The 25,909-nt window shown below is 46.1% G+C and overlaps 1 protein-coding gene across 3 annotated transcripts in view; it reads right to left on the bottom strand.

Annotated features, from left to right (window-relative positions):
• Positions 1-25,909, bottom strand: part of LOC142216493 (neuronal acetylcholine receptor subunit alpha-7-like) — a 170,533-nt gene that overhangs the window by 69,447 nt on the left and 75,177 nt on the right. For all 3 annotated transcript variants that reach the window (XM_075284368.1, XM_075284375.1, XM_075284381.1), the window contains 3 exons: positions 24,658-24,825; positions 22,684-22,878; positions 2,490-2,576 (listed from right to left, as the gene is read on the bottom strand). In XM_075284368.1, coding sequence (XP_075140469.1) covers positions 2,490-2,576; positions 22,684-22,878; positions 24,658-24,825 — 450 coding nt within the window. The remainder of the gene's footprint in view (positions 1-2,489; positions 2,577-22,683; positions 22,879-24,657; positions 24,826-25,909) is intronic.

The raw sequence follows: 25,909 nt of genomic DNA, 5'->3' as shown, positions 1-25,909 counted from the left end.
GCAAGAAGAAAGCCATTTCTCAAAGATATCCATAAAAAGTCTTGTTTATAGTTTGCCACAAGCCACCTGGGAGACACTAAACATGTGGAAGAAGGTGCTGTGGTCAGATGAAACCAAAATCAAACTATTTGGCCACATTGCAAAACGATATGTTTGGCGTAAAAGCAACATAGCTCATCACCCTGAGCACACCATCCCCACTGTCTGACATGGTGGTGGAAGCATCATGGTTTGAGCCTGCTTTTCTTCAGCAGGGACAGGGAAGATTCTTAAAGGGATCCTATTTTTTAAACACAATTTTTTCTCCCTAACATGTAGAAGAAAGGCTATTTGTCTCCTATCTTTCCTTTTCTTCTCCGTGCCGCCATTCGCCTGCAATCCCGTTTTTTTCGGTATGCAAATGAGCTCTCTCACAGCACTGAGGGTGGGCTCCAGCGCTCAAACAGTACTGGGGGCGTCCCCACTGCTGCCAGAGAGCTCTACAGCGCCGCCTCCATCTTCTTCTGCGACAAGGTCTTCACCGCGTCTTCTTTCAGTGGCCTCTTCTTACTTCTAGGCCTTGGGTGTAAGGGCAAGCTGACTGCGCATTGGGGACACCCCCAGTGCTGTTTGAGTGCTGGGGCCCGCCCCCAGTGCTGCAAAACAGCTCATTTGCATACTGAGAAAAACCAGGATTGCAGGCGAACGGCGGTGTGGAGAAGAAAAGGAAAGGTAGGAGACGAATAGCCTTTCTTAAGGCTATTCCGAGCCTGAAATGTGGCAAAATGTTGAAAAGTTCAAGGGGGCCCAAATACTTTCTCAAGGCACTGTATATAATAGTCGAAGGTACTTTATATGCTTGTATATTCCATCATTTTTTGTACCTCTTTAGGGCTATCTGTGCTATCTCAGTCGGTCTTTAGCCCTGTACAAGCTGTAAACATGAACAGGACCTTTATACTTTTGCATCTCATTCCTACTGCTTTATAGTGCCATCCGACCTTGGTCACTGGAGTCCTCTCTCACATTGCTATCCCAGGCTGTGGGTGCTGTGTTTCAATCCCTGTCTGTAAGGTACATGCACTGGCTATTTGAGAAGCTATTAAATACTACAATCACAGTCAATCCTCTACAAATAGGTGCCTGAGCAATAAAGGTTACTAGCTTTTCTATTTCCTGTGAAGGTGTTTTCTTGTTCTTGTATAATCTGACCTCCCATATTTTGTCTGCACCATCTTTAGCCTTGATTTCGGTTTTGACTTTCTACCACCTGCCCTGATGTTTGGCCTGTTAATTGTGACAAACAAACTCTGCCTGCCCTGACCTCATTACATGTATTATATATGATCTAATGTGTGACAAGGGCACAAGCAGAAGTCTGTGTGGAGACAATAAAAAAGAGTATTCAGTTTACAGTATATTTCTAGTCCTCTATGGGAGAATAATCATGGTGCACTCCCAGCAGGCAGGGTTAGTACTGGCTCTAGTTGCCCATGATGCTGTGGTGAGACATCATGGGATTGTTAGAAAAGCAAAGAGGAAATCTAAAAAATTAAGACTGCGGTATAATGGCTATACCGCAAGAAGCACAGTATACATAAAAGGAGAGCAGAGTGTGACATACTCTGAGGTGGGGAATGATGGAGTTACGGGGTCTGTTTAGGGCCTTTATTCAGTCTTTTGCAATGTTTTCGACACTGGAAACAGATCATATACAAATGTTACAAAATATAAAATGGTATCAAGGTGCTTGTAAAAATGCTATAATGAATACTAGATAGACCTGGTGCTTGTACAAGCATTTGAAAGACTTCAGAAATAACGTGTGTGAAGGAGCCTTATGTGTTCTCAGGAATGTCATAAATAATAATCCTTTTTGAGGCCAAGAAAATTTGGTGCAATTTTTCATGTTTTATTTCAAAGCCAGGATTGGATCATTCATAAAGAAATAGAATAAAGTAAAGACTTGTTTGATAATTCTTGGAGATCGTTCTATTTGGCCAAAAACTGCGGAACAATTGCACTGTGTGTATCTGGCCAAGCTGAAGGAGATACGTTGTTTTCTTTTTTCCCATTTATAAAGAAATGAGCAAAAATGTGCTGTAAATATGAAAATTCTATTATTGCATTACAATGATTAGATCTTCAGCCAGATCAAACAGATAAAATATTTTATGTTTGCTTAACTTCCACTACTAAGAAAAGTACATCCTGCCTTAATAGCAATATCAGCTGCGAAATTTCCTGACCGCAATAATTTATTCAGATCACTTAATTTGTGGATTATTATATATTGATATATTCATATTCTAAGCAGCTGTCTAGGAAATTGCAAATATATACACATTAGCAAGTAAAGTCCCTGAAGTTTAATTAATGCAGAAGAGTCAATCGCAGATCTACATAACCCTACAAGGACTGTGAGGAAAACAGTGATGACATCACAGGTTTCCAGAATGATAACCTCATCATAACCATATGACATAGAACATACATTACAAATGACTTACCTATGAGAGGAACTGAATCTGATGTTGCAGGCATAATCTCTGCCACAAGTAACATGAAGACAGTAAGTGACAAGAGGACAGTAATTCCTGTTGGTGCGGAAAACACAAAGTTCAATGCAGGTCAATAAATGTTCTTACATGGATATTTGCAGCAAAGTAAATTTACAAGATGTATTGTTTCCAAATGTTATGTCTTGAAATATATAGAAAATGTATCAATTTGTGGAAGAGGTGACCAGGGTAGTGCTAGGAGAAGGTGGGCAGACTAGCGAGAAAGTATATGAAATGTTAAGGCTAGAATTAAATGATCCCACATTATGGAGACACCTTTTATTACTGAATGGTGACAAAGTGACAACACCTGGGACAGCATAGTAAAACAGCAAGACTAGTCAGTCAATTGACAACTACTCTTTAGAATGATATTTACATGGTGTATATTGCACTATATAGGTCATTGGCCATCATGTTTCTAAACCATCTACTGTATGTAGACACCTAGCTTGAAACTCCTGACCTTCAATGCAAAAGTTGCCCCAGATCAATAATATGAACCAAAAATTGAACCCAAAATAATAGGACATTTTAATCTCCACCCCTGGTCCGTACCAATCTCAGACAGACAGGAAATTGCCTTTTCACACAAATTTACATGAACCTTGCTGTAGCTTAGGAAGCTGCAACCTTTGTGGCAATGCCTGCAGGTCTTCAATCCTCCACAAGTGATCAGACTGTGCCCCAAACTTATTTACATGTTCAGCGATATTTCTTACTCTCTATTATGGTTTTGATATCACATTATTGTTTGAAATATTCTTGATCTTCACGTGTTTGGGTATGAAGTTGGGGTAACAATGGCCGGAATTTTTTTGCAGTTTATCATTTTTCTCAAGTCAAGATGTTAATTAAAATGTATCTTTGATTTGTAAGAACTTTTGATATTTACATTCTAACCACTTTGCAAAACTTTGCTAAAAAATAAACAAACAACTTTCTGTAACCTGTAACTTTTTTTTATATTTTCATGTGCAGTGGTGCATTAAGGTTTTTTTTGTGGGGTCATATGTGCTTTTTGTTAGTTATACTATTTTGGGTAATGTCTATTGCTTTGATTTCAAATTTTTAAGAGGCAAAATAACAAAACACCAGTGATTTTGCTGTTTTGATTTTTTTTTCCCCGCTAAAGAGTTCACCATATTTTTATATGTTTAAAAATATTTGTACTTATAACTATGAAACAAAACTTACCATATATACTCGAGTATAAGCCGACCCGAATTTAAGCCGAGGCCCCTAATTTTACCACAAAAAACGGGAAAACTTATCGACTCGAGTATAAGCTGAGGGGTGGGGGGTGGGGGGAATCCACCATTGCAGATAAAAAGTCTGGTCATATGCATTAGCATACCTCCCAACCGTCCCGATTTCCGCGGGACAGTCACGATTTGGGTGACATGTCCCGCGGTCCCGGTTGGAGGGAGGTATGTCCCGATTTCAACTCAGATCTGCGTCCAGAGGACGCAGATCTGAGTTGAACACATATGCGGCTGAAGCAAGGAGCTGACACAGGTCAGCTCCCCGCTTCGCCGCTGCCCGCCTCTCTCCCTGACACATGCGGCTGAAGCTCCTCGCGTGCTCGCTTCGCCGCTGCGTCTCTCTCTCGCTGACACATGCGGCTGAAGCGAGGAGCTGACCTGTGTCAGCTCCTCGCTTCGCTGCTGCCGCCGGCTCCTGGCTTGTACACATGCGGCTGAAGCGAGGAGCTGACACAGGTCAGCTTCTCACTTCAGCCACATGTGTCAGCGAGAGAGAGACGCAGCGGCAAAGCGAGCACGCGAGCAGCTTCAGCCGCATGTGTCAGTGAGAGAGGCGGGCAGAGAGCGGCGAGGGAGCGGAGGAGAAGGTAAGTTTAATGTGGAGGTGGAACGTGAATCTGGGGGCAGATGAAGGAGAGGACGGCATGACACTGGGGGCAGAGATGGAGAGGACATGAATCTGGGGGCAGAGATGGAGGGGATATGAATCTGGGGGCAGAGATGGAGGGGATATGAATCTGGGGGCAGAGATGGAGTGGACATGAAACCTGGGGCAGAGATGGGGGACATGAATCTGGGGGCAGAGATGGAGAGGACATGAATCTGGGGGCAGAGATGGAGGGGATATGAATCTGGGGGCAGAGATGGAGTGGACATGAAACCTGGGGCAGAGATGGGGGACATGAATCTGGGGGCAGAGATGGAGAGGACATGAATCTGAGGGCAGAGATGGGGGAAATGAATCTGGGGGCAGAGATGGGGGACATGAATCTGGGGGCAGAGATGGAGAGGACATGAATTTGGGGGCAGAGATGGAGGGACATGAATCTGGGGGCAGAGATGGAGAGGACATGAATCTGAGGGAAGAGATGGGGGACATGAATCTGGGGGCAGAGATGGAGGGACATGAATCTGGGGGCAGAGATGTGGGACATGAATCTGGGGGCAGAGATGTGGGGACATGAATCTGGGGGCAGAGATGGAGAGGACATGAATCTGAGGGCAGAGATGGGGGACATGAATCTGGGGGCAGAGATGGAGTGGACATGAATCTGAGGGCAGAGATGGGGGACATGAATCTGGGGGCAGAGATGGGGGACATGAATCTGGGGGCAGAGATGGAGGGACATGAATCTGAGGGCAGAGATGTGGGACATGAATCTGGGGGCAGAGATGTGGGGACATGAATCTGAGGGCAGAGATGGGGGACATGAATCTGGGGGCAGAGATGGGGGACATGAATCTGGGGGCAGAGATGGAGGGACATGAATCTGAGGGCAGAGATGTGGGACATGAATCTGGGGGCAGAGATGTGGGGACATGAATCTGGGGGCAGAGATGGAGGAGACATGAATCTGGGGGCAGAGATGGAAGAGGGACATGAAACTGGGGGCAGATGAAGGGTGTATATGAAACTGGGGGAGAGATAGAGGGGGGGACATATAATTTACAGGTGACTGTAGGAGGATTATACTGTGTGTGGGCACATGAAAAATTAACGAGTGGGCGGAGTCAACACAAAAGTGGGCGGGGCTAAATTTGCCGCGGCGCGTAGTGCGCCGCACATTTTGTCCCTCTTTCCATTCTTCAAAAGTTGGGAGGTATGCATTAGTAACTCCATGTGCCTCATAGTAATAGCAGTTAACCCCATCATGTCCCTCAAATTAACCCCCTGTGTGCCTCACATAAGAGATACTGATATATGGGACATATGGAGGTAATAATTAGGTATCTTCATAACGAAGGTCCTTTATTAGTACCCTCATGTGTCTCACATATCAGTAACCCTTATATGGGCACATAGGGGTTAATGTGAGGAACAGGATGGGGTTAACCGCTATTAATGTGAGGCACATGGAGTTACTGAAACTAAATTAATAAACCCAAATGCCTGACAGTAATAGGTATAGTAATAGGCACAGCAGGTACCTGTGTTTTACTTTCACTTTACTGTAGCTTCCTCTCCTCCATACAACAGGCATTTTATAAGACACAATGGATCCTGGCCACTGACTTATCTGCAGATGTTACATGCCAGTGGCTACAGGACCTTTGATGACATCACAGTCACGAGACCTAATGACAGGCCAAACACAGAGCAGTAGCTCTAAAGGACCTCCCTCTTCGTTTACTTTATGCAGGTCCTTCAAGTGTCTGTGCTCCGTGGACCCTGACTCGAGTATTAGCCAAGGGGGGGCTTTTCAGGATAAAAACTGAGCTGAAAATGTTGGCTTATACTCGAGTATATACGGTATTTGTTATAATAACTTTCAAGTGGCTGTTATATACATACCTATATTTTTTTCTCAATTTATTCTTTAAAACAGGCAATCAGGTAACCCCCAAAACATGCCTAGTGCTAGACATCATCATCTCCCTATGCCTTTGAGAAAGGGATTATCCAAGTCACAATTTCTTCTAGCATGCAGGATTTTCATTGATGTACAGTCTTGAATAGAGATGAGCGAACAGCATTTGATCGAGTACATGTTCGATCGGATATCAGGATGTTCGAGATGTTCGATTCCAGTTGAACACCAGGTGGCAAACTCACTAAAAATTCGTATCGCCTCCCACCTTCCCTGGTGCTTTTTTTTGCACCAATAACTGTGCAGGGGGTGGGTGGGGGTGGGACAGGAACTACGACAACGGAGGCATCGAAAAAAAAATCGGAAAAAGTAATTGGCTGGCTAAATCAGGTGACCACCAATTTATACGAATAGTGGATTTAATATCCGGTTCATATGAGACAGTGAGCTATGTGACTGTGAGACAGGGATATATGTACAGGCAGGGTTAGCTAGGGATTACCTTTATTTAGGTGGGAATGTTACTCACACAGTTCTTTGGGGCTCTATCTCGTCGGGATCCCTGTCAGCTTGCGATATGCGGGAGCTGACTTTTTCCCATAGGAATGCATTGACCAGTGTTGATTGGCCGAATGCTATACAGAGTACAGCATTCGGCCAATCAACGCTGCTTCTGCTGGAGGAGACGGAGTCTAAGATCGGTCCACAGCAGTCTCCATTCTGGTCCGATCTCAGATGTAGCAGAACTGGCTGTGACTGCAGTATAAGACATGATGTAACAGCAGAATGGAAGATTATGTAGATAATCTGTTTTCCCTTAGCCCAAACAGCAGCACAAGATGGGGTATTCCTGCCCTTGTGTACTGTTAGGACAGGTGGAACGTTTAATAAACTAACAAGTTTGCCCTCCCATAAAACGCCCAGGAGACCTCCCCCTCCCTGTGTTAGTCTCCAAGTACTATACAGAATATAACCGCATATAATTCAACAAGTCAGAAGGGAGGGAGCTTTGTGCTGCTGTTTGGGCTAAGGGAAAACAGATTATCTACATAATCTTCCATTCCCCCTACGCCGAAACAGCAGCACAAGATGGGGATTTAGCGAGTAATACCCCTTCTAGGGAGGGCGATCCTGGCAGGCAGAGGTCAGGATCGAATACCCAAAGGACTTCGCTTTGGTGGTGTGCCAGTCTAGTCTATAGTGCCTGGCGAATGTCAAGTGTGAAGACCAAGATGCAGCCGCACAGATTTGGTCTACCGAGAGGGACTGTCTTTCCGCCCAAGACGCAGCTACCGCCCTATTAGCGTGGGCGTGAAAAAATTCTGGGACCAGCAGCCCCTGTGCTTGAAGGGCACTTGAGATGGCTTCTTTGATCCACCTCGACAGAGTAGTTTTGGACGCCTTCCTTCCCCTGTTGTGACCAAAGAAATTAATGAGTAGATTTTCTGATTTGCGGAATGGGCTTGTCCAATCTAGGTATATCCGCAGTGTTCGCACAAGATCCAGATTGTGCATTTTCTCCTCCCACTCAGAGGAAGGAGAGGGAAAGAAGGTAGGTAAGGTTATCGTTTGGTTTATATTTTCCATTGAGGGAACCTTCGGAAGGAAACCTTGGATAAATCTGAGCTGGACTCTGTCCAGAAAAAAGGTTGTGTATGGCTCTGAGGCCGCCAAGGCCTGAAGCTCTCCTACTCGCTTGGCAGATGAAATTGCCAGCAAAAAGGTTACCTTCCACGAGAGGTATTTGAACTCTACCTCTGTTAAGGGCTCAAATGGCGGGGCACATAGCCCCTGTAGGCCGTACCGGGGGTCGGAGCCTAGAGGCCCCTTTCTGGAATTGCCTTATGAGAGGATTCTGAGATAACCTAGTCCCCAATAGAGCGGATAGTGCCGAGACATGCACTCTTAAGGTGGCTGGGGACAATCCTTTGTCCAATCCTTCCTGTAAGAACTCCAGGACTGATTCAATAGATGATGTATCACACTGTCTCCTGGCCCCCCAGTCCTTAAATACCTGAGCAATCCTTCGGTAACTGCGATTGGTTGAATCCACTCTAGAGTGGGCCAATGTCCTTAAGACGGCCTGGGACAATCCTCTGTCTCCACGTACGGTGCAGTCAACCTCCAGGCAGTGAGGTTGAACCTGTCCAGATCCTGGCAGAGCTGACTGTTTAGAGTTACCAGGTTTTGGACACGCGGAAGCCTCCAGTAGGTCCCTCGACTCATTAACATGAGGTGGGTAAACCATGCCCTTTTCGGCCAGAACGGCATGATGACAATGGCCAATGTCTGGTCCTGCCTGAGTTTTGCCAACACCCTGGGAATCATTGGAATCGGAGGGAAAACGTATGCTAGTTTGAAGCTCCAGGGTATTGACAGGGCATCGATTGCCAAGGGATTGCCGTCCTGATACAGGGAGCAGAATCGTCCCACCTTGGCGTTGTGTTGAGTGGCCATCAGATCCACCTCGGGGAGACCCCACCTCCTGGTGAGCTGTTGGAAGATTTCCAGGCTCAGGGACCATTCGGCTGTTGTTACTAGGCAGTGCCGCACCTCCCATGAGGCGACCTGAAGCGAGCGCTTCAGGCGGCACTATGCCAGGGCCCCAGGGAGGGCGGCATTTTTGCTAACCTAAGCCAGTCCAGGACAAGCTGTCCTGGACTGGCTTAGCACCGAGCGGTGGTTTGGGGGGGCCACTGGAGCAGCGCTGCTCCAGCAGCCTCCCATCACGCTCAGGCAGAGCGCAGGCAGTCTCTGGGCCTGCTCTCTGCCGGCGAACAGCGCTAAGCCACGCCCCCTTTGAGGCACCACGCCCCTCCACTAAGCCACACCCCGTCCCGCCCCCTCTCCCGGCGGGGGGGGGAGGCGGCTTTCTGTACTTCGCCTCGGGCGGCGAAAGTAGCAGGTTCACCCCTGTTACTAGGCCCCTGCTTAGTTGGTCTGCCAGGACGTTGAGGTGGCCTTTGATATGCACCACTGACAACCGGACAAGTTCTTCTCCGCCCAGGAGAATATTAGGTTGGTCACCTGCATCAGGGACGGCGACCTGGTGCCTCCGTTTGTTGATATATTGCACGGTCATTATATTGTCTGTCCTTACTCTGACCGCCTTCCCCTGAAGGTGGGGAGTCAGATTCCGAAGTGCCAGATAAACTGCGGTAAGCTCTCGCCAATTGGAGGAGCGAGTTCTCTCCTGTTGGTTCCAGGTTCCTCGTATCAGGGTATCCCCCAGATGCGCTCCCCAGCCTGTGAGGGAGGCATCTGTGGTCAACAGGGTCCAGGAGGTCTGGACTGTGGACCTCCCATTCTTGAGTTGAGACCACCATCCCAGTGATCGACGGGTACTGATGGATAACTGGATAGGCTTCTGAAGTCCAGAAGGACTGTGGTTCCATACTCTCAGGATCTCGAGCTGTAAGGGGCGCATATGCCATAGCGCCCAGGGAACTGCCTCGATGGCTGCGGACATGAGTCCTAGGACCTTCATAGCAGTCCTGATTGTAACCTTCCTGGTTCGGGATAGGTAGTGAACCGCTCGACCAATCTTCTCCTTCCGAGGAGAGGGCAGGGAGATCATCATACTGAGAGAATCCAAGTTGAACCCTAGGAATTGAATCCGGGTTGATGGAACCACTACTGACTTTTTCCAGTTTACCAGCCAGCCCAGCTCGCTTATGAATGCCACTGTGATACTCAACTGTGTGGCGAGGACCTCCCTTGACTGAGCTTTTATCAGCCAGTCATCTAGATACGGGACAATAAATATCCCCTGGAGGCGCAGGGCGGCTATGACCGGGGCCACTACCTTTGTAAAGGTGTGGGGGGCCGAAGATATACCGAACGGGAGAGCCGTAAACTGGAAGTGATGTAATCTTCCGTTTAGATACATGGCAATCCTTAAATACTTCCTGTGCGGAGGATAAATGGGGATATGGAGGTATGCGTCCCTCAGATCCAAGGTGACGAATAGATCTCCTGGCTGCAAAAAGGGGAGAACCGACCTTATGGTCTCCATACGGAACCGGACCTTGCGGATGAATTGATTTACATACCTTAGTTCGATAATCATTCGCCACCCTCCGGTCGACTTTGGTACTAGAAACACGGGTGAATAGACGCCTTGACTCGTCTAGAGGGACTGGTTCCAATGCAGCCTTGTCCACATACTCCTGCACGGATCTTTGAAGATGAAGCTGCTTGGTGCCCTGAAGAGGGCGGGTCCTCACGTATCTGTCTGGAGGGGGGGAAAGAAAGCTTATCTTGTAGCCATCCTGTATAAGTTGGAGAACCCATGGGTCTTGGATGTGTTGGCGCCAGGCGGCTAGATGTAAAGAAAGGCGACCCCCCACCGTGGCCCTGCAGGCGAGGGGATCGTAGTAGTCAGAAGGTGGATCTTTTTTCACCTCCACGGGAGGAACCTCGACTGCCTCTTGGTTGGCCACCGGGGCGCCTCCGAAATTGGCCTCTCGACATGCCTCTCGAGGGGGCATAGCCCCGAAAGGATCGTTGTCTGGATCCTGTTGACTGGGGCAGGTTCTTGCCTTTTGAGTCGGCCAGCCCCTCCATTATCCGGTCGAGTTTGCTTCCAAACAATCTGCCTGGCTCAAACGGTAAGGTGCATAAATTGAATTTTGAGGCATTATCTGCCCTCCAGGGCTTGAGCCAGAGGGGACGCCTCGCGGCGGTAGACAATGCCATGGTTCTTGCTGCCAGCTTGACCTGATAAAAAGCCGCCTCAGAAAGGTAATCAGACATGAGGCTGATGCTTGTCATGGCCGTCAGCAGATCGTCTCGATGGACACCCGAGTCGATGTCTCTTTCCAAATTTGAGACCTCCGACCGCAGCTTAGCGACTACTTCACTAGCTGCGATGCCCACCGAGGCCTGCGCTGCCGCATGCGCGGGACGGAAGAGCCACGCATGCGCGAAGCAAGTCCTCCGCACATGCGCGGTGACCGCCGGAAGGCCGCGGAGCACACACACAGTGTCCGCGGCCAGAAACAGAAGACGCTCCGTATCGTTCCTCCCCCCGCCGGAGCATCTTTGTTCCCAGGCGGCGGGGGAGCGCTGGAATCGGATGGGACGCCCAAGAAGAGGACCTCCACTACCCCAGGTAAGACCCAAAGGGGAGTGGAGGTCCTAGGTGTAAAAATCAAACTCTGGGAGAGGAAAGGAGACCTCTCCCTCCACCTGACCTGGTAAGAGGACAGAAAAAAACACAGGGAGGGGGAGGTCTCCTGGGTGTTTTATTGGAGGGCAAACTTGTTAGTTTATTAAACGTTCCACCTGTCCTAACAGTACACAGGGGCAGGAATACCCCATCTTGTGCTGCTGTTTGGGCGTAGGGGGAATAGTGACTGCAGCTCTAGATTTGACTGGAGTATAAGACATAATGTAACAGCAGAATAGTGACTGCAGCTCTAGAGGTGACTGGAGTATAAGACATGATGTAGCAGCAGAATAGTGACTGCAGCTCTAGATGTGACAGGAGTATGACATAATGTAACAGCAGAATAGTGACTGCAGCTCTAGATGTGACAGGAGTATAAGACATGATGTAGCAGCAGAATAGTGACTGCAGCTCTAGATGTGACTGGAGTATAAGACATAATGTAACAGCAGACTAGTGACTGCAGCTCTGGATGTGACTGGAGTATAAGTGATGATGTAAGAGCATAATAGTGAATGCAGCTCTAGTTGTGACAGGAGTATAAGACATGATGTACAGCAGAATAGTGACTGCAGCTCTGGATGTGACTGGAGTATAAGTGATGATGTAAGAGCAGAATAGTGAGTGCAGCTCTGGAGGTGACAGAAGTATAAGACATGTTGTACAGCAGAATAGTGACTGCAGCTTTGGATGTGACTGGAGTATATGACATGATGTAACAGCACTCACTATTCTACTCCAGTCACATCTAGAGCTGCAGTCACTATTCTGCTGTTGCATTATGTCTTATACTCCAGTCACATCTAGAGCTGCAGTCATTATTCTGCTCTTACATCATCACTTATACTCCAGTCACATCTAGAGCTGCAGTCACTATTCTGCTGTACATCATGTCTTATACTCCAGTCTCATCTAGAGCTGCAGTCACTATTCTGCTGTTACATTATGTCTTATACTCCAGTCACATCTAGAGCTGCAGTCACTATTCTGCTGTACATCATGTCTTATACTCCAGTCACATCTAGAGCTGCAGTCACTATTCTGTTTGTTATTTGTGGTTAATTAATAAAACTTATTTATGTATTTTATTTTTTGGTACCTTTTTTCTTGTTTGGAGTTATACTATTCTGCAGTACATCATGTCTTATACACCAGTCACCTCTAGAGCTGCAGTCACTATTCTGCTGTTAGATCATGTCTTATACTCCAGTCACAGCTAGTTCTGCTACATCTGAGATGTAGCAGGGTTCAGCACACACTCAGCTCTGCTGCATCTGAGGGTGTAGCAGAGCACTCAACGCTGCTATATCTGAGATCGGACCAGAATGGAGAATGCTGTGGACCGATCTTAGACTCCGCGTCCTCACAGATGAGCCTCCGGCAGAAGCAGCGTTGATTGGCCGAATGCTTTACTCTGTATGGCATTCGGCCAATCAACGCTGGTCAATGCATTCCTATGGGAAAAAGTCAGCTCCCGCATATCGCAAGCTTACAGGGATCCCGACGTAATACAGTGACTTGGGCATGTTAGATGTCCCCAGACATGCTTCCTCTGCTGTCCCAGTTGCATTCCAGGGTGTTGGCATCATTTCCTGGGGTGTCATAGTGGACTTGGTGACCCTCCTGAGTTTAATAGTGGTTTCCCCCTTAACAAGTATTTTTTCCCCATAGACTATAATGGGGTTCGATATTCGATCGAACAGTCGAGTATTGAGAGGCTACTCAAATAGAATTTTGAACTTCGAACATTTCACTGTTCGCACTGTTGTCTTGAGTTGACAAATTTCAGAACAGCAGGTAGAAAAGGAGATATACTGTATATTATTGCAAGCAAAGTCACAGATGTGATAGATCTGTTATTTCATAGAAGGACAATAAAAGATGAATTTCCACGTTTGACTCGCTTTGATCCAATTAAACATATTGAGTGCTAGCGACCAATTTTACAAACAGTTCCTTTTCTTAAAAAGAACCTTTCACCACCTCCTCCAAATACAGTTTGTTTCTTCATTTAATAGACAATGCATCAATGATTCTGGCTGAGTTGGAATTTTTCCTACTGCTCCTGAGCAATCCATTTTGTTAGTAAGGCTCTCTACTGTTGGGTGGGTTGTCCTAAGTTGTTTGCTCCCACCTAGGGCCTAGTCAGGGCAGATGGGCTTTTACAATCATATCAAACATTTATGCTAAGAACCTCAACTTTTATGCATCCTACTAATACTGTAAATGTGAAAGTTTGTGGGTTTGGATGTTTGTGTGTTTGGATGTTTGTTCCTCAATCACGCAAAAACGGTTGAAAGGATTTGTATGAAATTTGCCACATACATAGATAGGAACCCCAATTAAAACTACTACTTTTTATTCCACTAAATGACATCACTACACGACCGCAGTGAAGGAATTTAGGTTTACACAACACTAAAGGACCTGTGATGACATCATCACAGGTCCTTGAGCCATTCTAGGATAGGATCATGCTAGGCAATGGGTGGAGCTACACACTATTTTGTGGGAGGAGCTATATAGGATGAAGCTGGATGGTGTGAAAGCTGAAGAAAATGGAGTCTCATGGAAAATCAGGAGACTACAGAACATGCAGGCTGTGTGTGGGCAAGAGGAGTATATCGGCTCTAGAGTTTCAGTGAGTAGTGAGGAGGAGGAGGAGGAAGAACTTTGGCACATTTCAGCAACATCCGTTCAGCCCTTTGTAATACAGAAGCTGCTCAGGCAGTCACATAACAAAACCCCTGTAATCACAATTGCCCGATGTAGCAGAGCTTATGCAGCGCTGTAGCCAGGGCCGCCACCAGGAATTTTGGGGCCCCATACACCCTAAGTGTCTGCCCCCCCCCCCCGCCATTTTAACACCACTTTATTTTGTGACATACCAATTATGTATTACCTCCCAACTTTTGAAGAGTAGAAAGAGGTAGAAAATGTGCGGAGCGCTCCGCGTGCCGCAACAAGTTTAGCTCCGCCCACTTTTCTGTTGACTCCACCCATTCTCATTCATTTTCATGTGCTCCCACACAGTATAATCCTCCTACAGTCACCTGTAAATTATATGTCCCCCCCTCTATCTCTCCCCCAGTTTCATATACACCCTTCATCTGCCCCGTTTCATGTCCCCCCCTCCATCTCTGTCCCCAGTTTCATGCTGTTCTCCCCCTTTCAACTGCCCACAGTTTCATGTCCCCCCATCTCTGCCCCAGTGTCATGCCATTCCTCCCCCTTCATCTGCCCCAGTGTCCATGCCATTCTCTCCCCACCCCCTTCATCTGCCCCAGTGTCATGCCATTCTCCCCCCTTCATCTGCCCCAGTGTCATGCCATTCTCCCCCCTTCATCTGCCCCAGTGTCATGCCATTCTCCCCCCTTCATCTGCCCCAGTGTCATGCCATTCTCCCCCCTTCATCTGCCCCAGTGTCATGCCATTCTCCCCCCTTCATTTGCCCCAGTTTAATGCCATTCTCCCACTTCATCTGCCCCAGTGTAATGCCATTCTCCCACTTCATCTGCCCCAGTGTAATGCCATTCTCCCCCCCCTCATCTGCCCCAGTGTAATGTCATCCCCCCCTTCATTTGCCCCAGTGTCATGCCATTCTCTCCCCACCCCCTTCATCTTGCACAGTGTCATGCCGTCCCCCCCCCTTCATTTGCCCCCCAGTTTCATGGGCCCCCTTCATTATGTTAAACACAAAACAAACACTTATTTACACTCACCCTTCCTTCATCGCTCCCTCGCCGCTCCTCTCTCTGACGCTCATCTCACTCCACTGACAGGTGTAAGCGCGATGTGACACACGCCGAAGCCGGGCGCAGCATTAAACCAGGAGCTGAGCTGAGCTCCTGCTTTAATCGCCTGTGTATTGAGCTCAACGGCGTCCGACGGACGCCGATGAGCTGAAATCGGGACAGGCAAGTGCCGGGGGGCCCCAAGAGGCTCTGTGGGCCCCGGCACTTGCCTGACTATACTATAGTGACGCCGGCCCAGGGCACAATTGCTGCTGCGGGCGCCAGGGGTCCGGCCAAAACCGGCCCCCCCCCCCATTTTTCAATTTGGCCGGGCCCCTGACACCAGTAGTGGTAATACTGCCCTATCGGCGGCCCTGGCTGTAGCACAGCTGAGTAGGCTGTCCGTATGCAAACATGTACATACAGCGGGATATCCTACGCATATGCAGTGATGTAGCAGAGCCGAGATGCGGGAACAGGCTGATCGAACTCTGCATTTCAGCAACATCCATTCAGCCCTTTGTAACACAGAAGATGCTCAGACAGACACATAACCAAAGCCCTGTAATCACAATTGCCCGATGTAGCACAGTTTAGGCAGCACTGTAGCACACCTCCATAGGCTCCCCATACGCAAACATGTACATACAGCTGGGTATCCTATGCATATGCAGCAATGTAGCAGAGCCGAGACATGGGAGCAGGCTGATCAAACTGTGGCAAATTTCTGCAACATCCATTCAGCCGTTTCCAACACAGAAGCTGCTCAGACACTGACATAAGAACACCCCTATAATCCAAATGGCCAGATGTAGCAGAGCTTAGGCAGCGCTGTAACACAGCTGAGTACGTTCTCCATATGCAGAGATGTACATACAACTGAGTATGCTGCACATATGTTGCGATGTAGCAGAGCCGAGACGTGGGAGCAGGAGGATCATCCACAACAGCAATTGGCTAAATATAAGCGGCTCAGCGCCAACAACAACACGCAGACGAAGTTGTGTGCAGATGCTAGTAGATAATAACTATAGCTTCTATGCATTTTCAACTTTCTTGCCATTCTTTACAGGGTGCTGCATTTGTTTTATTGTCTTTTTTCATTGTGCCTGGGGATGTAGCTCCCTTCACATTGGACTTACACTCCTCCCAATCGCCTAAAGCTATTTTAACTAGGATAAAACATGTCTCTGGATTTTTTTCATCCTCCCTTCTGCCAAAAGCTATTTTAACTATAATAGAGCAGGTTTTTCGATCCTACTCACCCTTTATTCACATTATAGGCCTATTCTGGGCCTGAAAGAGGTATGTCTGTCCACTTGAATAAGGTCACCTTGTCAGAGACGAAAGATTTTTACAGTTTGATCAAAAATATATGCCAAAAAGCTCAAATGTATATGCTGCTATAGATAACCAAATATATGTTGTCCATTGGGATCAATTCTTAAGAACCAAGTAAATACCTTGGTACCTTGGTACCTTGGTTCTAATTCTTAAGAACCAAGTCATAACACGCAGTGGAATGACATGTAGAACTCTTGAGGAAAACATTTTAGTATAAAAAGTACAAAGAAGTTTGTGTCAACCAAAAAACCATTTTTTTAATTATGTAAGAAGAAAGAGAAATGTTATGTATTGCTGGATTTTATGCCTCATTTTCTACAATAGGATATTACACATAAAATCTTGGGAGCAGTAAGCAATATTTTTTGCTTTGCATGTGTTCAGTTATTCGTATAATAGGAAAATAAAGAAAGATGAAAATCCCTCTAAATTTTTTATACCCTATTAAAATTATTAGAACCCCCTGACGAAGGCGATTGCGCCAAAACGCACGTTGTGTGTGCGGTGCTGTGTACTTATACCTCTTGACATTTTAGTTCTGGTACCCAATATGGGTAAGTGACTGACCTTCATTTCTTACAGTAATGATGGCCACTCGTTTTTCTTTGCTTAGCTGCTTTTTTCTTGGCATAATACAAATTCTAACAGTCTATTCAGTAGGACTATCAACTGTGTATCCACCTGACTTCTGCACAACACAACTGATGGTCCTAACCCCATTTATTAGTCAAGAAATTACACTTATTAAACCTGACAGGGTGAAAACCATTTCCGGTGACTACTAGAGATGAGCGAACACTAAAATGTTCGAGGTTCGAAATTCGATTCGAACAGCCGCTCACTGTTCGAGTGTTCGAATGGGTTTCGAACCCCATTATAGTCTATGGGGAACATAAACTCGTTAAGGGGGAAACCCAAATTCGTGTCTGGAGGGTCACCAAGTCCACTATGACACCCCAGGAAATGATACCAACACCCTGGAATGACACTGGGACAGCAGGGGAAGCATGTCTGGGGGCATAAAAGTCACTTTATTTCATGGAAATCCCTGTCAGTTTGCGATTTTCGCAAGCTAACTTTTCCCCATAGAAATGCATTGGCCAGTGCTGATTGGCCAGAGTACGGAACTCGACCAATCAGCGCTGGCTCTGCTGGAGGAGGCGGGGTCTAAGATAGCTCCACACCAGTCTCCATTCAGGTCCGACCTTAGACTCCGCCTCCTCCGGCAGAGCCAGCGCTGATTGGCCGAAGGCTGGCCAATGCATTCCTATGCGAATGCAGACTTAGCAGTGCTGAGTCAGTTTTGCTCAACTACACATCTGATGCACACTCGGCACTGCTACATCAGATGTAGCAATCTGATGTAGCAGAGCCGAGGGTGCACTAGAACCCCTGTGCAAACTCAGTTCACGCTAATAGAATGCATTGGCCAGCGCTGATTGGCCAATGCATTCTATTAGCCCGATGAAGTAGAGCTGAATGTGTGTGCTAAGCACACACATTCAGCACTGCTTCATCAAGCCAATACAATGCATTAGCCAGTGCTGATTGGCCAGAGTACGGAATTCGGCCAATCAGCGCTGGCTCTGCTGGAGGAGGCGGAGTCTAAGATCGCTCCACACCAGTCTCCATTCAGGTCCGACCTTAGACTCCGCCTCCTCCGGCAGAGCCAGCGCTGATTGGCCGAAGGCTGGCCAATGCATTCCTATGCGAATGCAGACTTAGCAGTGCTGAGTCAGTTTTGCTCAACTACACATCTGATGCACACTCGGCACTGCTACATCAGATGTAGCAATCTGATGTAGCAGAGCCGAGGGTGCACTAGAACCCCTGTGCAAACTCAGTTCACGCTAATAGAATGCATTGGCCAGCGCTGATTGGCCAATGCATTCTATTAGCCCGATGAAGTAGAGCTGAATGTGTGTGCTAAGCACACACATTCAGCACTGCTTCATCAAGCCAATACAATGCATTAGCCAGTGCTGATTGGCCAGAGTACGGAATTCGGCCAATCAGCGCTGGCTCTGCTGGAGGAGGCGGAGTCTAAGGTCGGACCTGAATGGAGACTGGTGTGGAGCGATCTTAGACTCCGCCTCCTCCAGCAGAGCCAGCGCTGATTGGCCGAATTCCGTACTCTGGCCAATCAGCACTGGCTAATGCATTGTATTGGCTTGATGAAGCAGTGCTGAATGTGTGTGCTTAGCACACACATTCAGCTCTACTTCATCGGGCTAATAGAATGCATTGGCCAATCAGCGCTGGCCAATGCATTCTATTAGCGTGAACTGAGTTTGCACAGGGGTTCTAGTGCACCCTCGGCTCTGCTACATCAGATTGCTACATCTGATGTAGCAGTGCCGAGTGTGCATCAGATGTGTAGTTGAGCAAAACTGACTCAGCACTGCTAAGTCTCTGCATTCGCATAGGAATGCATTGGCCAGCCTTCGGCCAATCAGCGCTGGCTCTGCCGGAGGAGGCGGAGTCTAAGGTCGGACCTGAATGGAGACTGGTGTGGAGCGATCTTAGACTCCGCCTCCTCCAGCAGAGCCAGCGCTGATTGGTCGAGTTCCGTACTCTGGCCAATCAGCGCTGGCCAATGCATTCTATTAGCCCGATGAAGTAGAGCTGAATGTGTGTGCTTAGCACACACATTCAGCTCTACTTCATCAGGCTAATAGAATACATTGGCCAATCAGCGCTGGCCAATGCATTCTATTAGCTTGATGAAGCAGAGTGTGCACAAGGGTTCAAGCGCACCCTCGGCTCTGATGTAGCAGAGCTGAGGGTGCACAAGGGTTCAAGTGCACCCTCGGCTCTCCTACATCAGAGCCGAGGGTGCGCTTGAACCCTTGTGCAGCCTCGGCTCTGCTACATCAGAGCCGAGGGTGCGCTTGAACCCTTGTGCACACTCTGCTTCATCAAGCTAATAGAATGCATTGGCCAGCACTGATTGGCCAGAGTACGGAATTCGGCCAATCAGCGCTGGCCAATGCATCCCTATGGGAAAAAGTTTATCTCACAAAAATCACAATTACACACCCGATAGAGCCCCAAAAAGTTATTTTTAATAACATTCCCCCCTAAATAAAGGTTATCCCTAGCTATCCCTGCCTGTACAGCTATCCCTGTCTCATAGTCACAAAGTTCACATTCTCATATGACCCGGATTTGAAATCCACTATTCGTCTAAAATGGAGGTCACCTGATTTCGGCAGCCAATGACTTTTTCCAATTTTTTTCAATGCCCCCAGTGTCGTAGTTCCTGTCCCACCTCCCCTGCGCTGTTATTGGTGCAAAAAAGGCGCCAGGGAAGGTGGGAGGGGAATCGAATTTTGGCGCACTTTACCACGTGGTGTTCGATTCGATTCGAACATTGCGAACACCCTGATATCCGATCGAACATGTGTTCGATAGAACACTGTTCGCTCATCTCTAGTGACTACCTCTTGAAGCTCATCAAGAGAATGCCAAGAGTGTGCAAAGCAGTAATCAAAGCAAAAGGTGGCTACTTTGAAGAACCTAGAATATAAGACAGATTTTCAGTTGTTTCACACTTTTTTGTTAAGTATATAATTCCACATGTGTTAATTCATAGTTTTGATGCCTTTCATAGTTTTGATGCCTTCAGTGTGAATCTACAATTTTCATAGTCATAAAAATACAGAAAAATCTTTGAATGAGAAGGTGTGTCCAAACTTTTGGTCTGTACTGTATATGTATTGTGTCACTTTCTTGCGCTATACCTCAGCTCCCATAAGGTCCGCCCATGGTTAACCCATGTGTGATCTTGCATTACTCTCTCAGCCATACATTAGCTTGTGTAAAATCCTTTTATGGTTTACCTTTGTTCATTATATTATTTGCTTCTAACACTGATTATTATATCATATATAGAGATGAGCGAACACCAAAATGTTCGAAGTTCGAAATCCGATTCGAACAGTCGCTCACTGTTCGACTGGGTTTCGAACCCCATTATAGTCTATGGGGAACATATACTCGTTAAGGGGGAAACCCAAATCCGTCTCTGGAGGGTCAGCAAGTCCACTATGACACCCCAGGAAATGATGCCAACACCCTGGAATGACACTGGGACAGCAGGGGAAGCATGTCTGGGGGCATATAAGTCACTTTATTACATGGAAATCCCTGTCAGCTTGCGATTTTCGCAAGCTAACTTTTTCCAATAGGAATGCATTGGCCAGCGCTGATTGGCAAGTTTACAGAATTCGGCCAATCAGCGCTGGCTCTGCCGGAAGAGGCGGAGTCTAAGATCGCTCCACACCAGTCTCCATTCAGGTCCGACCTTAGACTCCGCCTCCTCTGACACAGCCAGCGTTGATTGGCCGAATTCTGTAAACTGGCCAATCAGCGCTGGCCAATGCATTCTATTGGTGTGATGAAGCAGAGCTGAATGTGTGTGCTGAGCTCAACTACGCTGGTGGTGTAGCCGGGAGTTCAGTGCACGGCCAGCTCTGCTACATCAGAGCCGAGGGTGCACTTGAATCCTTCTGCACCCTCGGCTCTGCTACATCAGAGCCGAGGGTGCACTTGAATCCTTCTGCACCCTCGGCTCTGCTACATCAGAGCCGAGGGTGCACTTGAATCCTTCTGCACCCTCGGCGCTGCTACATCAGAGCCGAGGGTGCACTTGAATCCTTCTGCACCCTCGGCGCTGCTACATCAGAGCCGAGGGTGCACTTGAATCCTTCTGCACCCTCGGCTCTGCTACATCAGAGCCGAGGGTGCACTTGAATCCTTCTGCACCCTCGGGTCTGTTACATCAGAGCCGAGGGTGCACTTGAACCCTTCTGCACCCTCGGCTCTGCTACACCACCGGAGCGCACGGCCAACTCTGCTCAATCTCCGGCATAGCAGAGCTGGCTGTGCACTGAACTCTCGGCTACGCCACCGGAGTAGTTGAGATCAGCACACACATTCAGCTCTGCTTTATTACGCCAATAGAATGCATTGGCCAGCTCTGATTGGCCAGAGTACATAATTCGGCCAATCAGCGCTGGCTCTGCTGGAGGAGGCGGAGTCTAAGGTCGGACCAGAATGCAGACTGGTATGGAGCGATCTTAGACTCCGCCTCCTCCAGCAGAGCCAGCGCTGATTGGTCGAATTCCGTACTCTGGCCAATCAGCGCTGGCCAATGCATTCCTATGGGAAAAAGTTTATCTCACAAAAATCACAATTACACACTAGGTAGAGCCCCAAAAAGTTATTTTTAATAACATTCCCCCCTAAATAAAGGTTATCCCTAGCTATCCCTGCCTGTACAGCTATCCCTGTCTCATAGTCACAAAGTTCACATTCTCATATGACCCGGATCTGAAATCCACTATTCGTCTAAAATGGAGGTCACCTGATTTCGGCAGCCAATGACTTTTTTCCGATTTTTTTCAATGCCTCCGGTGTCGTAGTTTCTGTCCCACCTCCCCTGCGCTGTTATTGGTGCAAAAAAAGCGCCAGGGAAGGTGGGAGGGGAATCAAATTTTTTTGGAGTTTGCCACGTGATGTTCGATTCGAATCGAACACATCGAACAGCCTGATATCCGATCGAACATGTGTTCGATAGAACACTGTTCGCTCATCTCTAATCGTATAGAGGCTTTGATGATACTAAAAGCATTCTGCTGCATCTGGTATTGTACCCTCTACGTTTTTGTGTATGTCCTTGTACATTTGATACATTTTTAATATTTTGTATGAGTCATTGAATAAAAATCTTTTTTGTACTTACTCAGATTTGTATTTGTTTGATGCTGAGTGTTACACTCATCTCAACCCCCTTAGTGTTTTGTTAATTTATTAAAAAGTTAACTGCAGCAATGTAAAATTGTTTCGTGCTGACTTTTAATAAAGTTTCAATTGCTGTATTGCCCATTTCATAGAAGAATATAGTTTACACTGTGTATAAAAGAATACTGATGTAATTGTTCACTTGTACTTGGTAAATACGTTAATGCATCTTTTATGTGCCACACATCACAGTACAGTAATAAGGAACTCACAGTATCTTGAAAAATTATTACTAATGGAGACACATATTTCAAACATATTGGCTTCTAAAATTCCCATAAACAAGTTATTACCTACCAAGTGATATCTTTTCTCCTGAATCAGCAGGCAGCAGGAACACCAGCAATGCCAATCCAGATATAAGGACGCAAGGTATCAATAAATTTAATCCATAGTATAATGTGCGCCTGCGCATTGTCACAGTGTATGTAACATCAGGGTATGGCTCCTTACAGCACTCATAGTATAATTCATTCCTTTTGCCTGGTACATCTGCAAAATCAAGTATAATGTTTTATTTTACAGTAAATATATATATAACTATATTTAGTATATATAATACTGTATTATAATAATTATATTCAGTATATACCGCCTTTTTAAGAACCCTCCCTATACAAGTATTAGATGAAATAGACACTTATTGTATTGTGTAATATACAAATCCCAGTGAAGTTAGTTATTAGTACAGAATACTTTGAAAGGGAATGATGATAATAATAATGAATACTATAAATTATATATTACAGTAACATTGTCATACCTGCTACATGTTCTATTTATTGTGAAAATGGGGCTAGTAGAACTAATTTTGCTGTTTTTAGGGAGAGGCAGTGTGGAGGGGCAGTAAGGGGCTAACATACTATACTGGGGGCAATAAGAAGATCTCACTAGTAGCACTATTATTGTGTGGGAAACTAAACTGGCAGTTCTATTTTGTTGGGGTACACATTGGTGACATCTTTATTGTGGGGATACTAAAAGGACATCATTATTATGAGGGTCTACTAAGTGGCTATACTATAGGCTTAATATATAGGAATACACTAAGGGGTAACACTACTGTGTGGTTGCACTTACTGTGTTGAATGCAGGAAAGGGGTACACTTACTATGGGAGGGCAATAGGGAGCATTTTTACTCTGTGGTGGATGCTAAGGATGCATTTCTACTGGGTAGGGGAACACTGAGGGTACATCACTATGGTGTGTGGACACTATTTCTGTGTTCGATAAAAAGTGGGCCTTAAGGAGGTGTGTGTGGCACAAAGGGACAAAGGGTAGTATAATTATGTTGAGGCACTAATAGGGCACGATTACTATGTATGTACATAAAGAGTAGCACTATTACTGTGCAGGTGCAAAAAGTGGACTGTGCAGGATTCGGTGAGTAAGAACAGGGATTAAGCAGATGTGTGGTGTGGCTTAATATGAAAACATGTAAGTTGCACATGCCGTGTAAATTGTGCCTCTTTGCATTTATTTAAAGTTGAGAGATATGGAGATTTACTGTGCACATTTTCATTCATTTAATTTTTTTAATTTCATAATAAAATTTCATATGTGCATTGAATATAAATGTATGCAGGACCTGTAATTCTTGAAAGACCTGCACACATAAGGTCACATGTCTGGGCTTTAGATTTGTTTAGAGGTTTAGTCTCATGTCTTTATATGCAGAATGTGGTCTTGGGCGTTAATCATTATTTAGATGGGGCCTGGGGTCTTATTTATTTATTATTTATGAATATAGCTATTTGGGGGTCTGTTTATTTTGGAGTCTAAAATGGGATCAGCGTTTATTCTAGGGTACATATTTATTTTGGGGTCTAGAGTACAGTATGCATTGTGCTGGCTACTTCTTTATGTATTTATTTTGGCAATCTGGTCTCTCGTCTGTATTTGTTTAGGGAACCTGTATTTAGTTAGAAGGTCTGGATTGTAGTTATGTTTCTCTAGATATTGATTCAATTTTTTTTCAGGTCTGATCTGAGTTCTGAATCTATTCTGTGGTCTATATTCTTTGGTCTAGCCTCAGGTATGTATTTATTCTGTTCCCCCAGTGGTCCAGCATTGCCTCTCACCTGGTCCTCCTCATCTCTGTTCACATGCATATGGCTTATGACTGCTGCAATTGAAGAAATCCTACACAATCCAAAATGTGTACCCTACAGATAACCTGTGTCCAGTTTCCCTATTCAGCCTTATGCATGTTATTCATGACGGTACAAAAACTTATTTTCTTAAACCAAAAGCATTGCTAAGAGTCTTACCCACTAAATCCCATTCTCCATTAGAAATATAATTAGATATATCTGCGTCTAGCATTTGTAGATCAAGTAGCCAGCCGTTATGAGTCCAAGATCCAAATTTTAGTTTGCACTTCTGAACATCAAAAGGAAACCATCGTACATCAATGTAACATGTACTCTTCAAAATACCTGAAAAGATTAAAAAAAATAGTGTTTTGATATGATGATTCCAGTGTACAGGTGCATTTTTTTTTTATAATGTAGATTGTGAGCCCCATATGGGGATCACAATGTACATCTTCTTTTCCCTATTAGTCTTTTTTGGAATATGGGATGGAAATCCATGCAAACACAGGAGAAAATACAAACTCCTTGCAGATGGTTTTTTGCCCTTGGTGGGATGTGAACACCAGGACTCCAGTGCTGCAAGGCTGCAGTGCTAACCACTGAGCCACCGTGTGGCCCCCAATACAGGTGCATTTTGACATACGTTTTTCTCAACTATAACTGTTGATGTCTGGAAAAAGGAATTTGTGGTTGCTTTTTTAGGCTGCTCTTGTTCACTCATGTATGTAAATATCATTTGAGTACTGGATGATATTTAATGACTATTTTAAGTCAGCAAAGGCAGGTAATGTAGCTGGATGGAAGTGTTAGAGAGTCTGGTTCAAGAATGGTAAAAATCCCCAGGGGTTCATCTTTCATCCTCTCTTATTATATGTGTGACCACAAAATTGAGCCCAAGTGGTATTTCATTTCAGGTGGACACTAAGGCGGCTGTCACATGGTCAGTGTTTGGTCAGTGATTTTGTTCAGTGCTTGTGAGCCAAAATTAGGAGTGGAGTCTACACAGAGATCACCTATAATAGAAATATTTCTACCTGTTCTTTGTTTTTAACCCACTCCTAGTTTTGGCACAGAATCACTGATGAAAATCACTGACCTAAGTGCTAGTTCATACGGGGCACGGAATGGAGTATTTTGGACCTGATTCTGATGCGGGAATTGGACCAAAATGCGCCTGCCATGACTGTCGCAGCTTCCGACAGCTGTGGCTTCCTCCTCTGGAGTAGGCTCAAATGAATGGGCATAGTCCGGAGGGTGCTGCTGCGAGGTGGACGCCAGGGCTGACTCAGTCGTGGAATCCGCCTGAAGAAAGGACAACTCGTTTCTTTTTTCCGTGAGCCGGAACATACTGCTCACAGAAAAAAGGAAGGTAGCGGTCTACATAGACCTCTGTTGTGAGGGGGCGGATTCTGAGGTGGATTTGGCA

This window comes from Leptodactylus fuscus, chromosome 1 (genome assembly GCF_031893055.1).
Source record: "Leptodactylus fuscus isolate aLepFus1 chromosome 1, aLepFus1.hap2, whole genome shotgun sequence".
Lineage (NCBI taxonomy): Eukaryota > Metazoa > Chordata > Amphibia > Anura > Leptodactylidae > Leptodactylus > Leptodactylus fuscus.
This window is presented reverse-complemented; position numbering and strand designations above follow the sequence as displayed.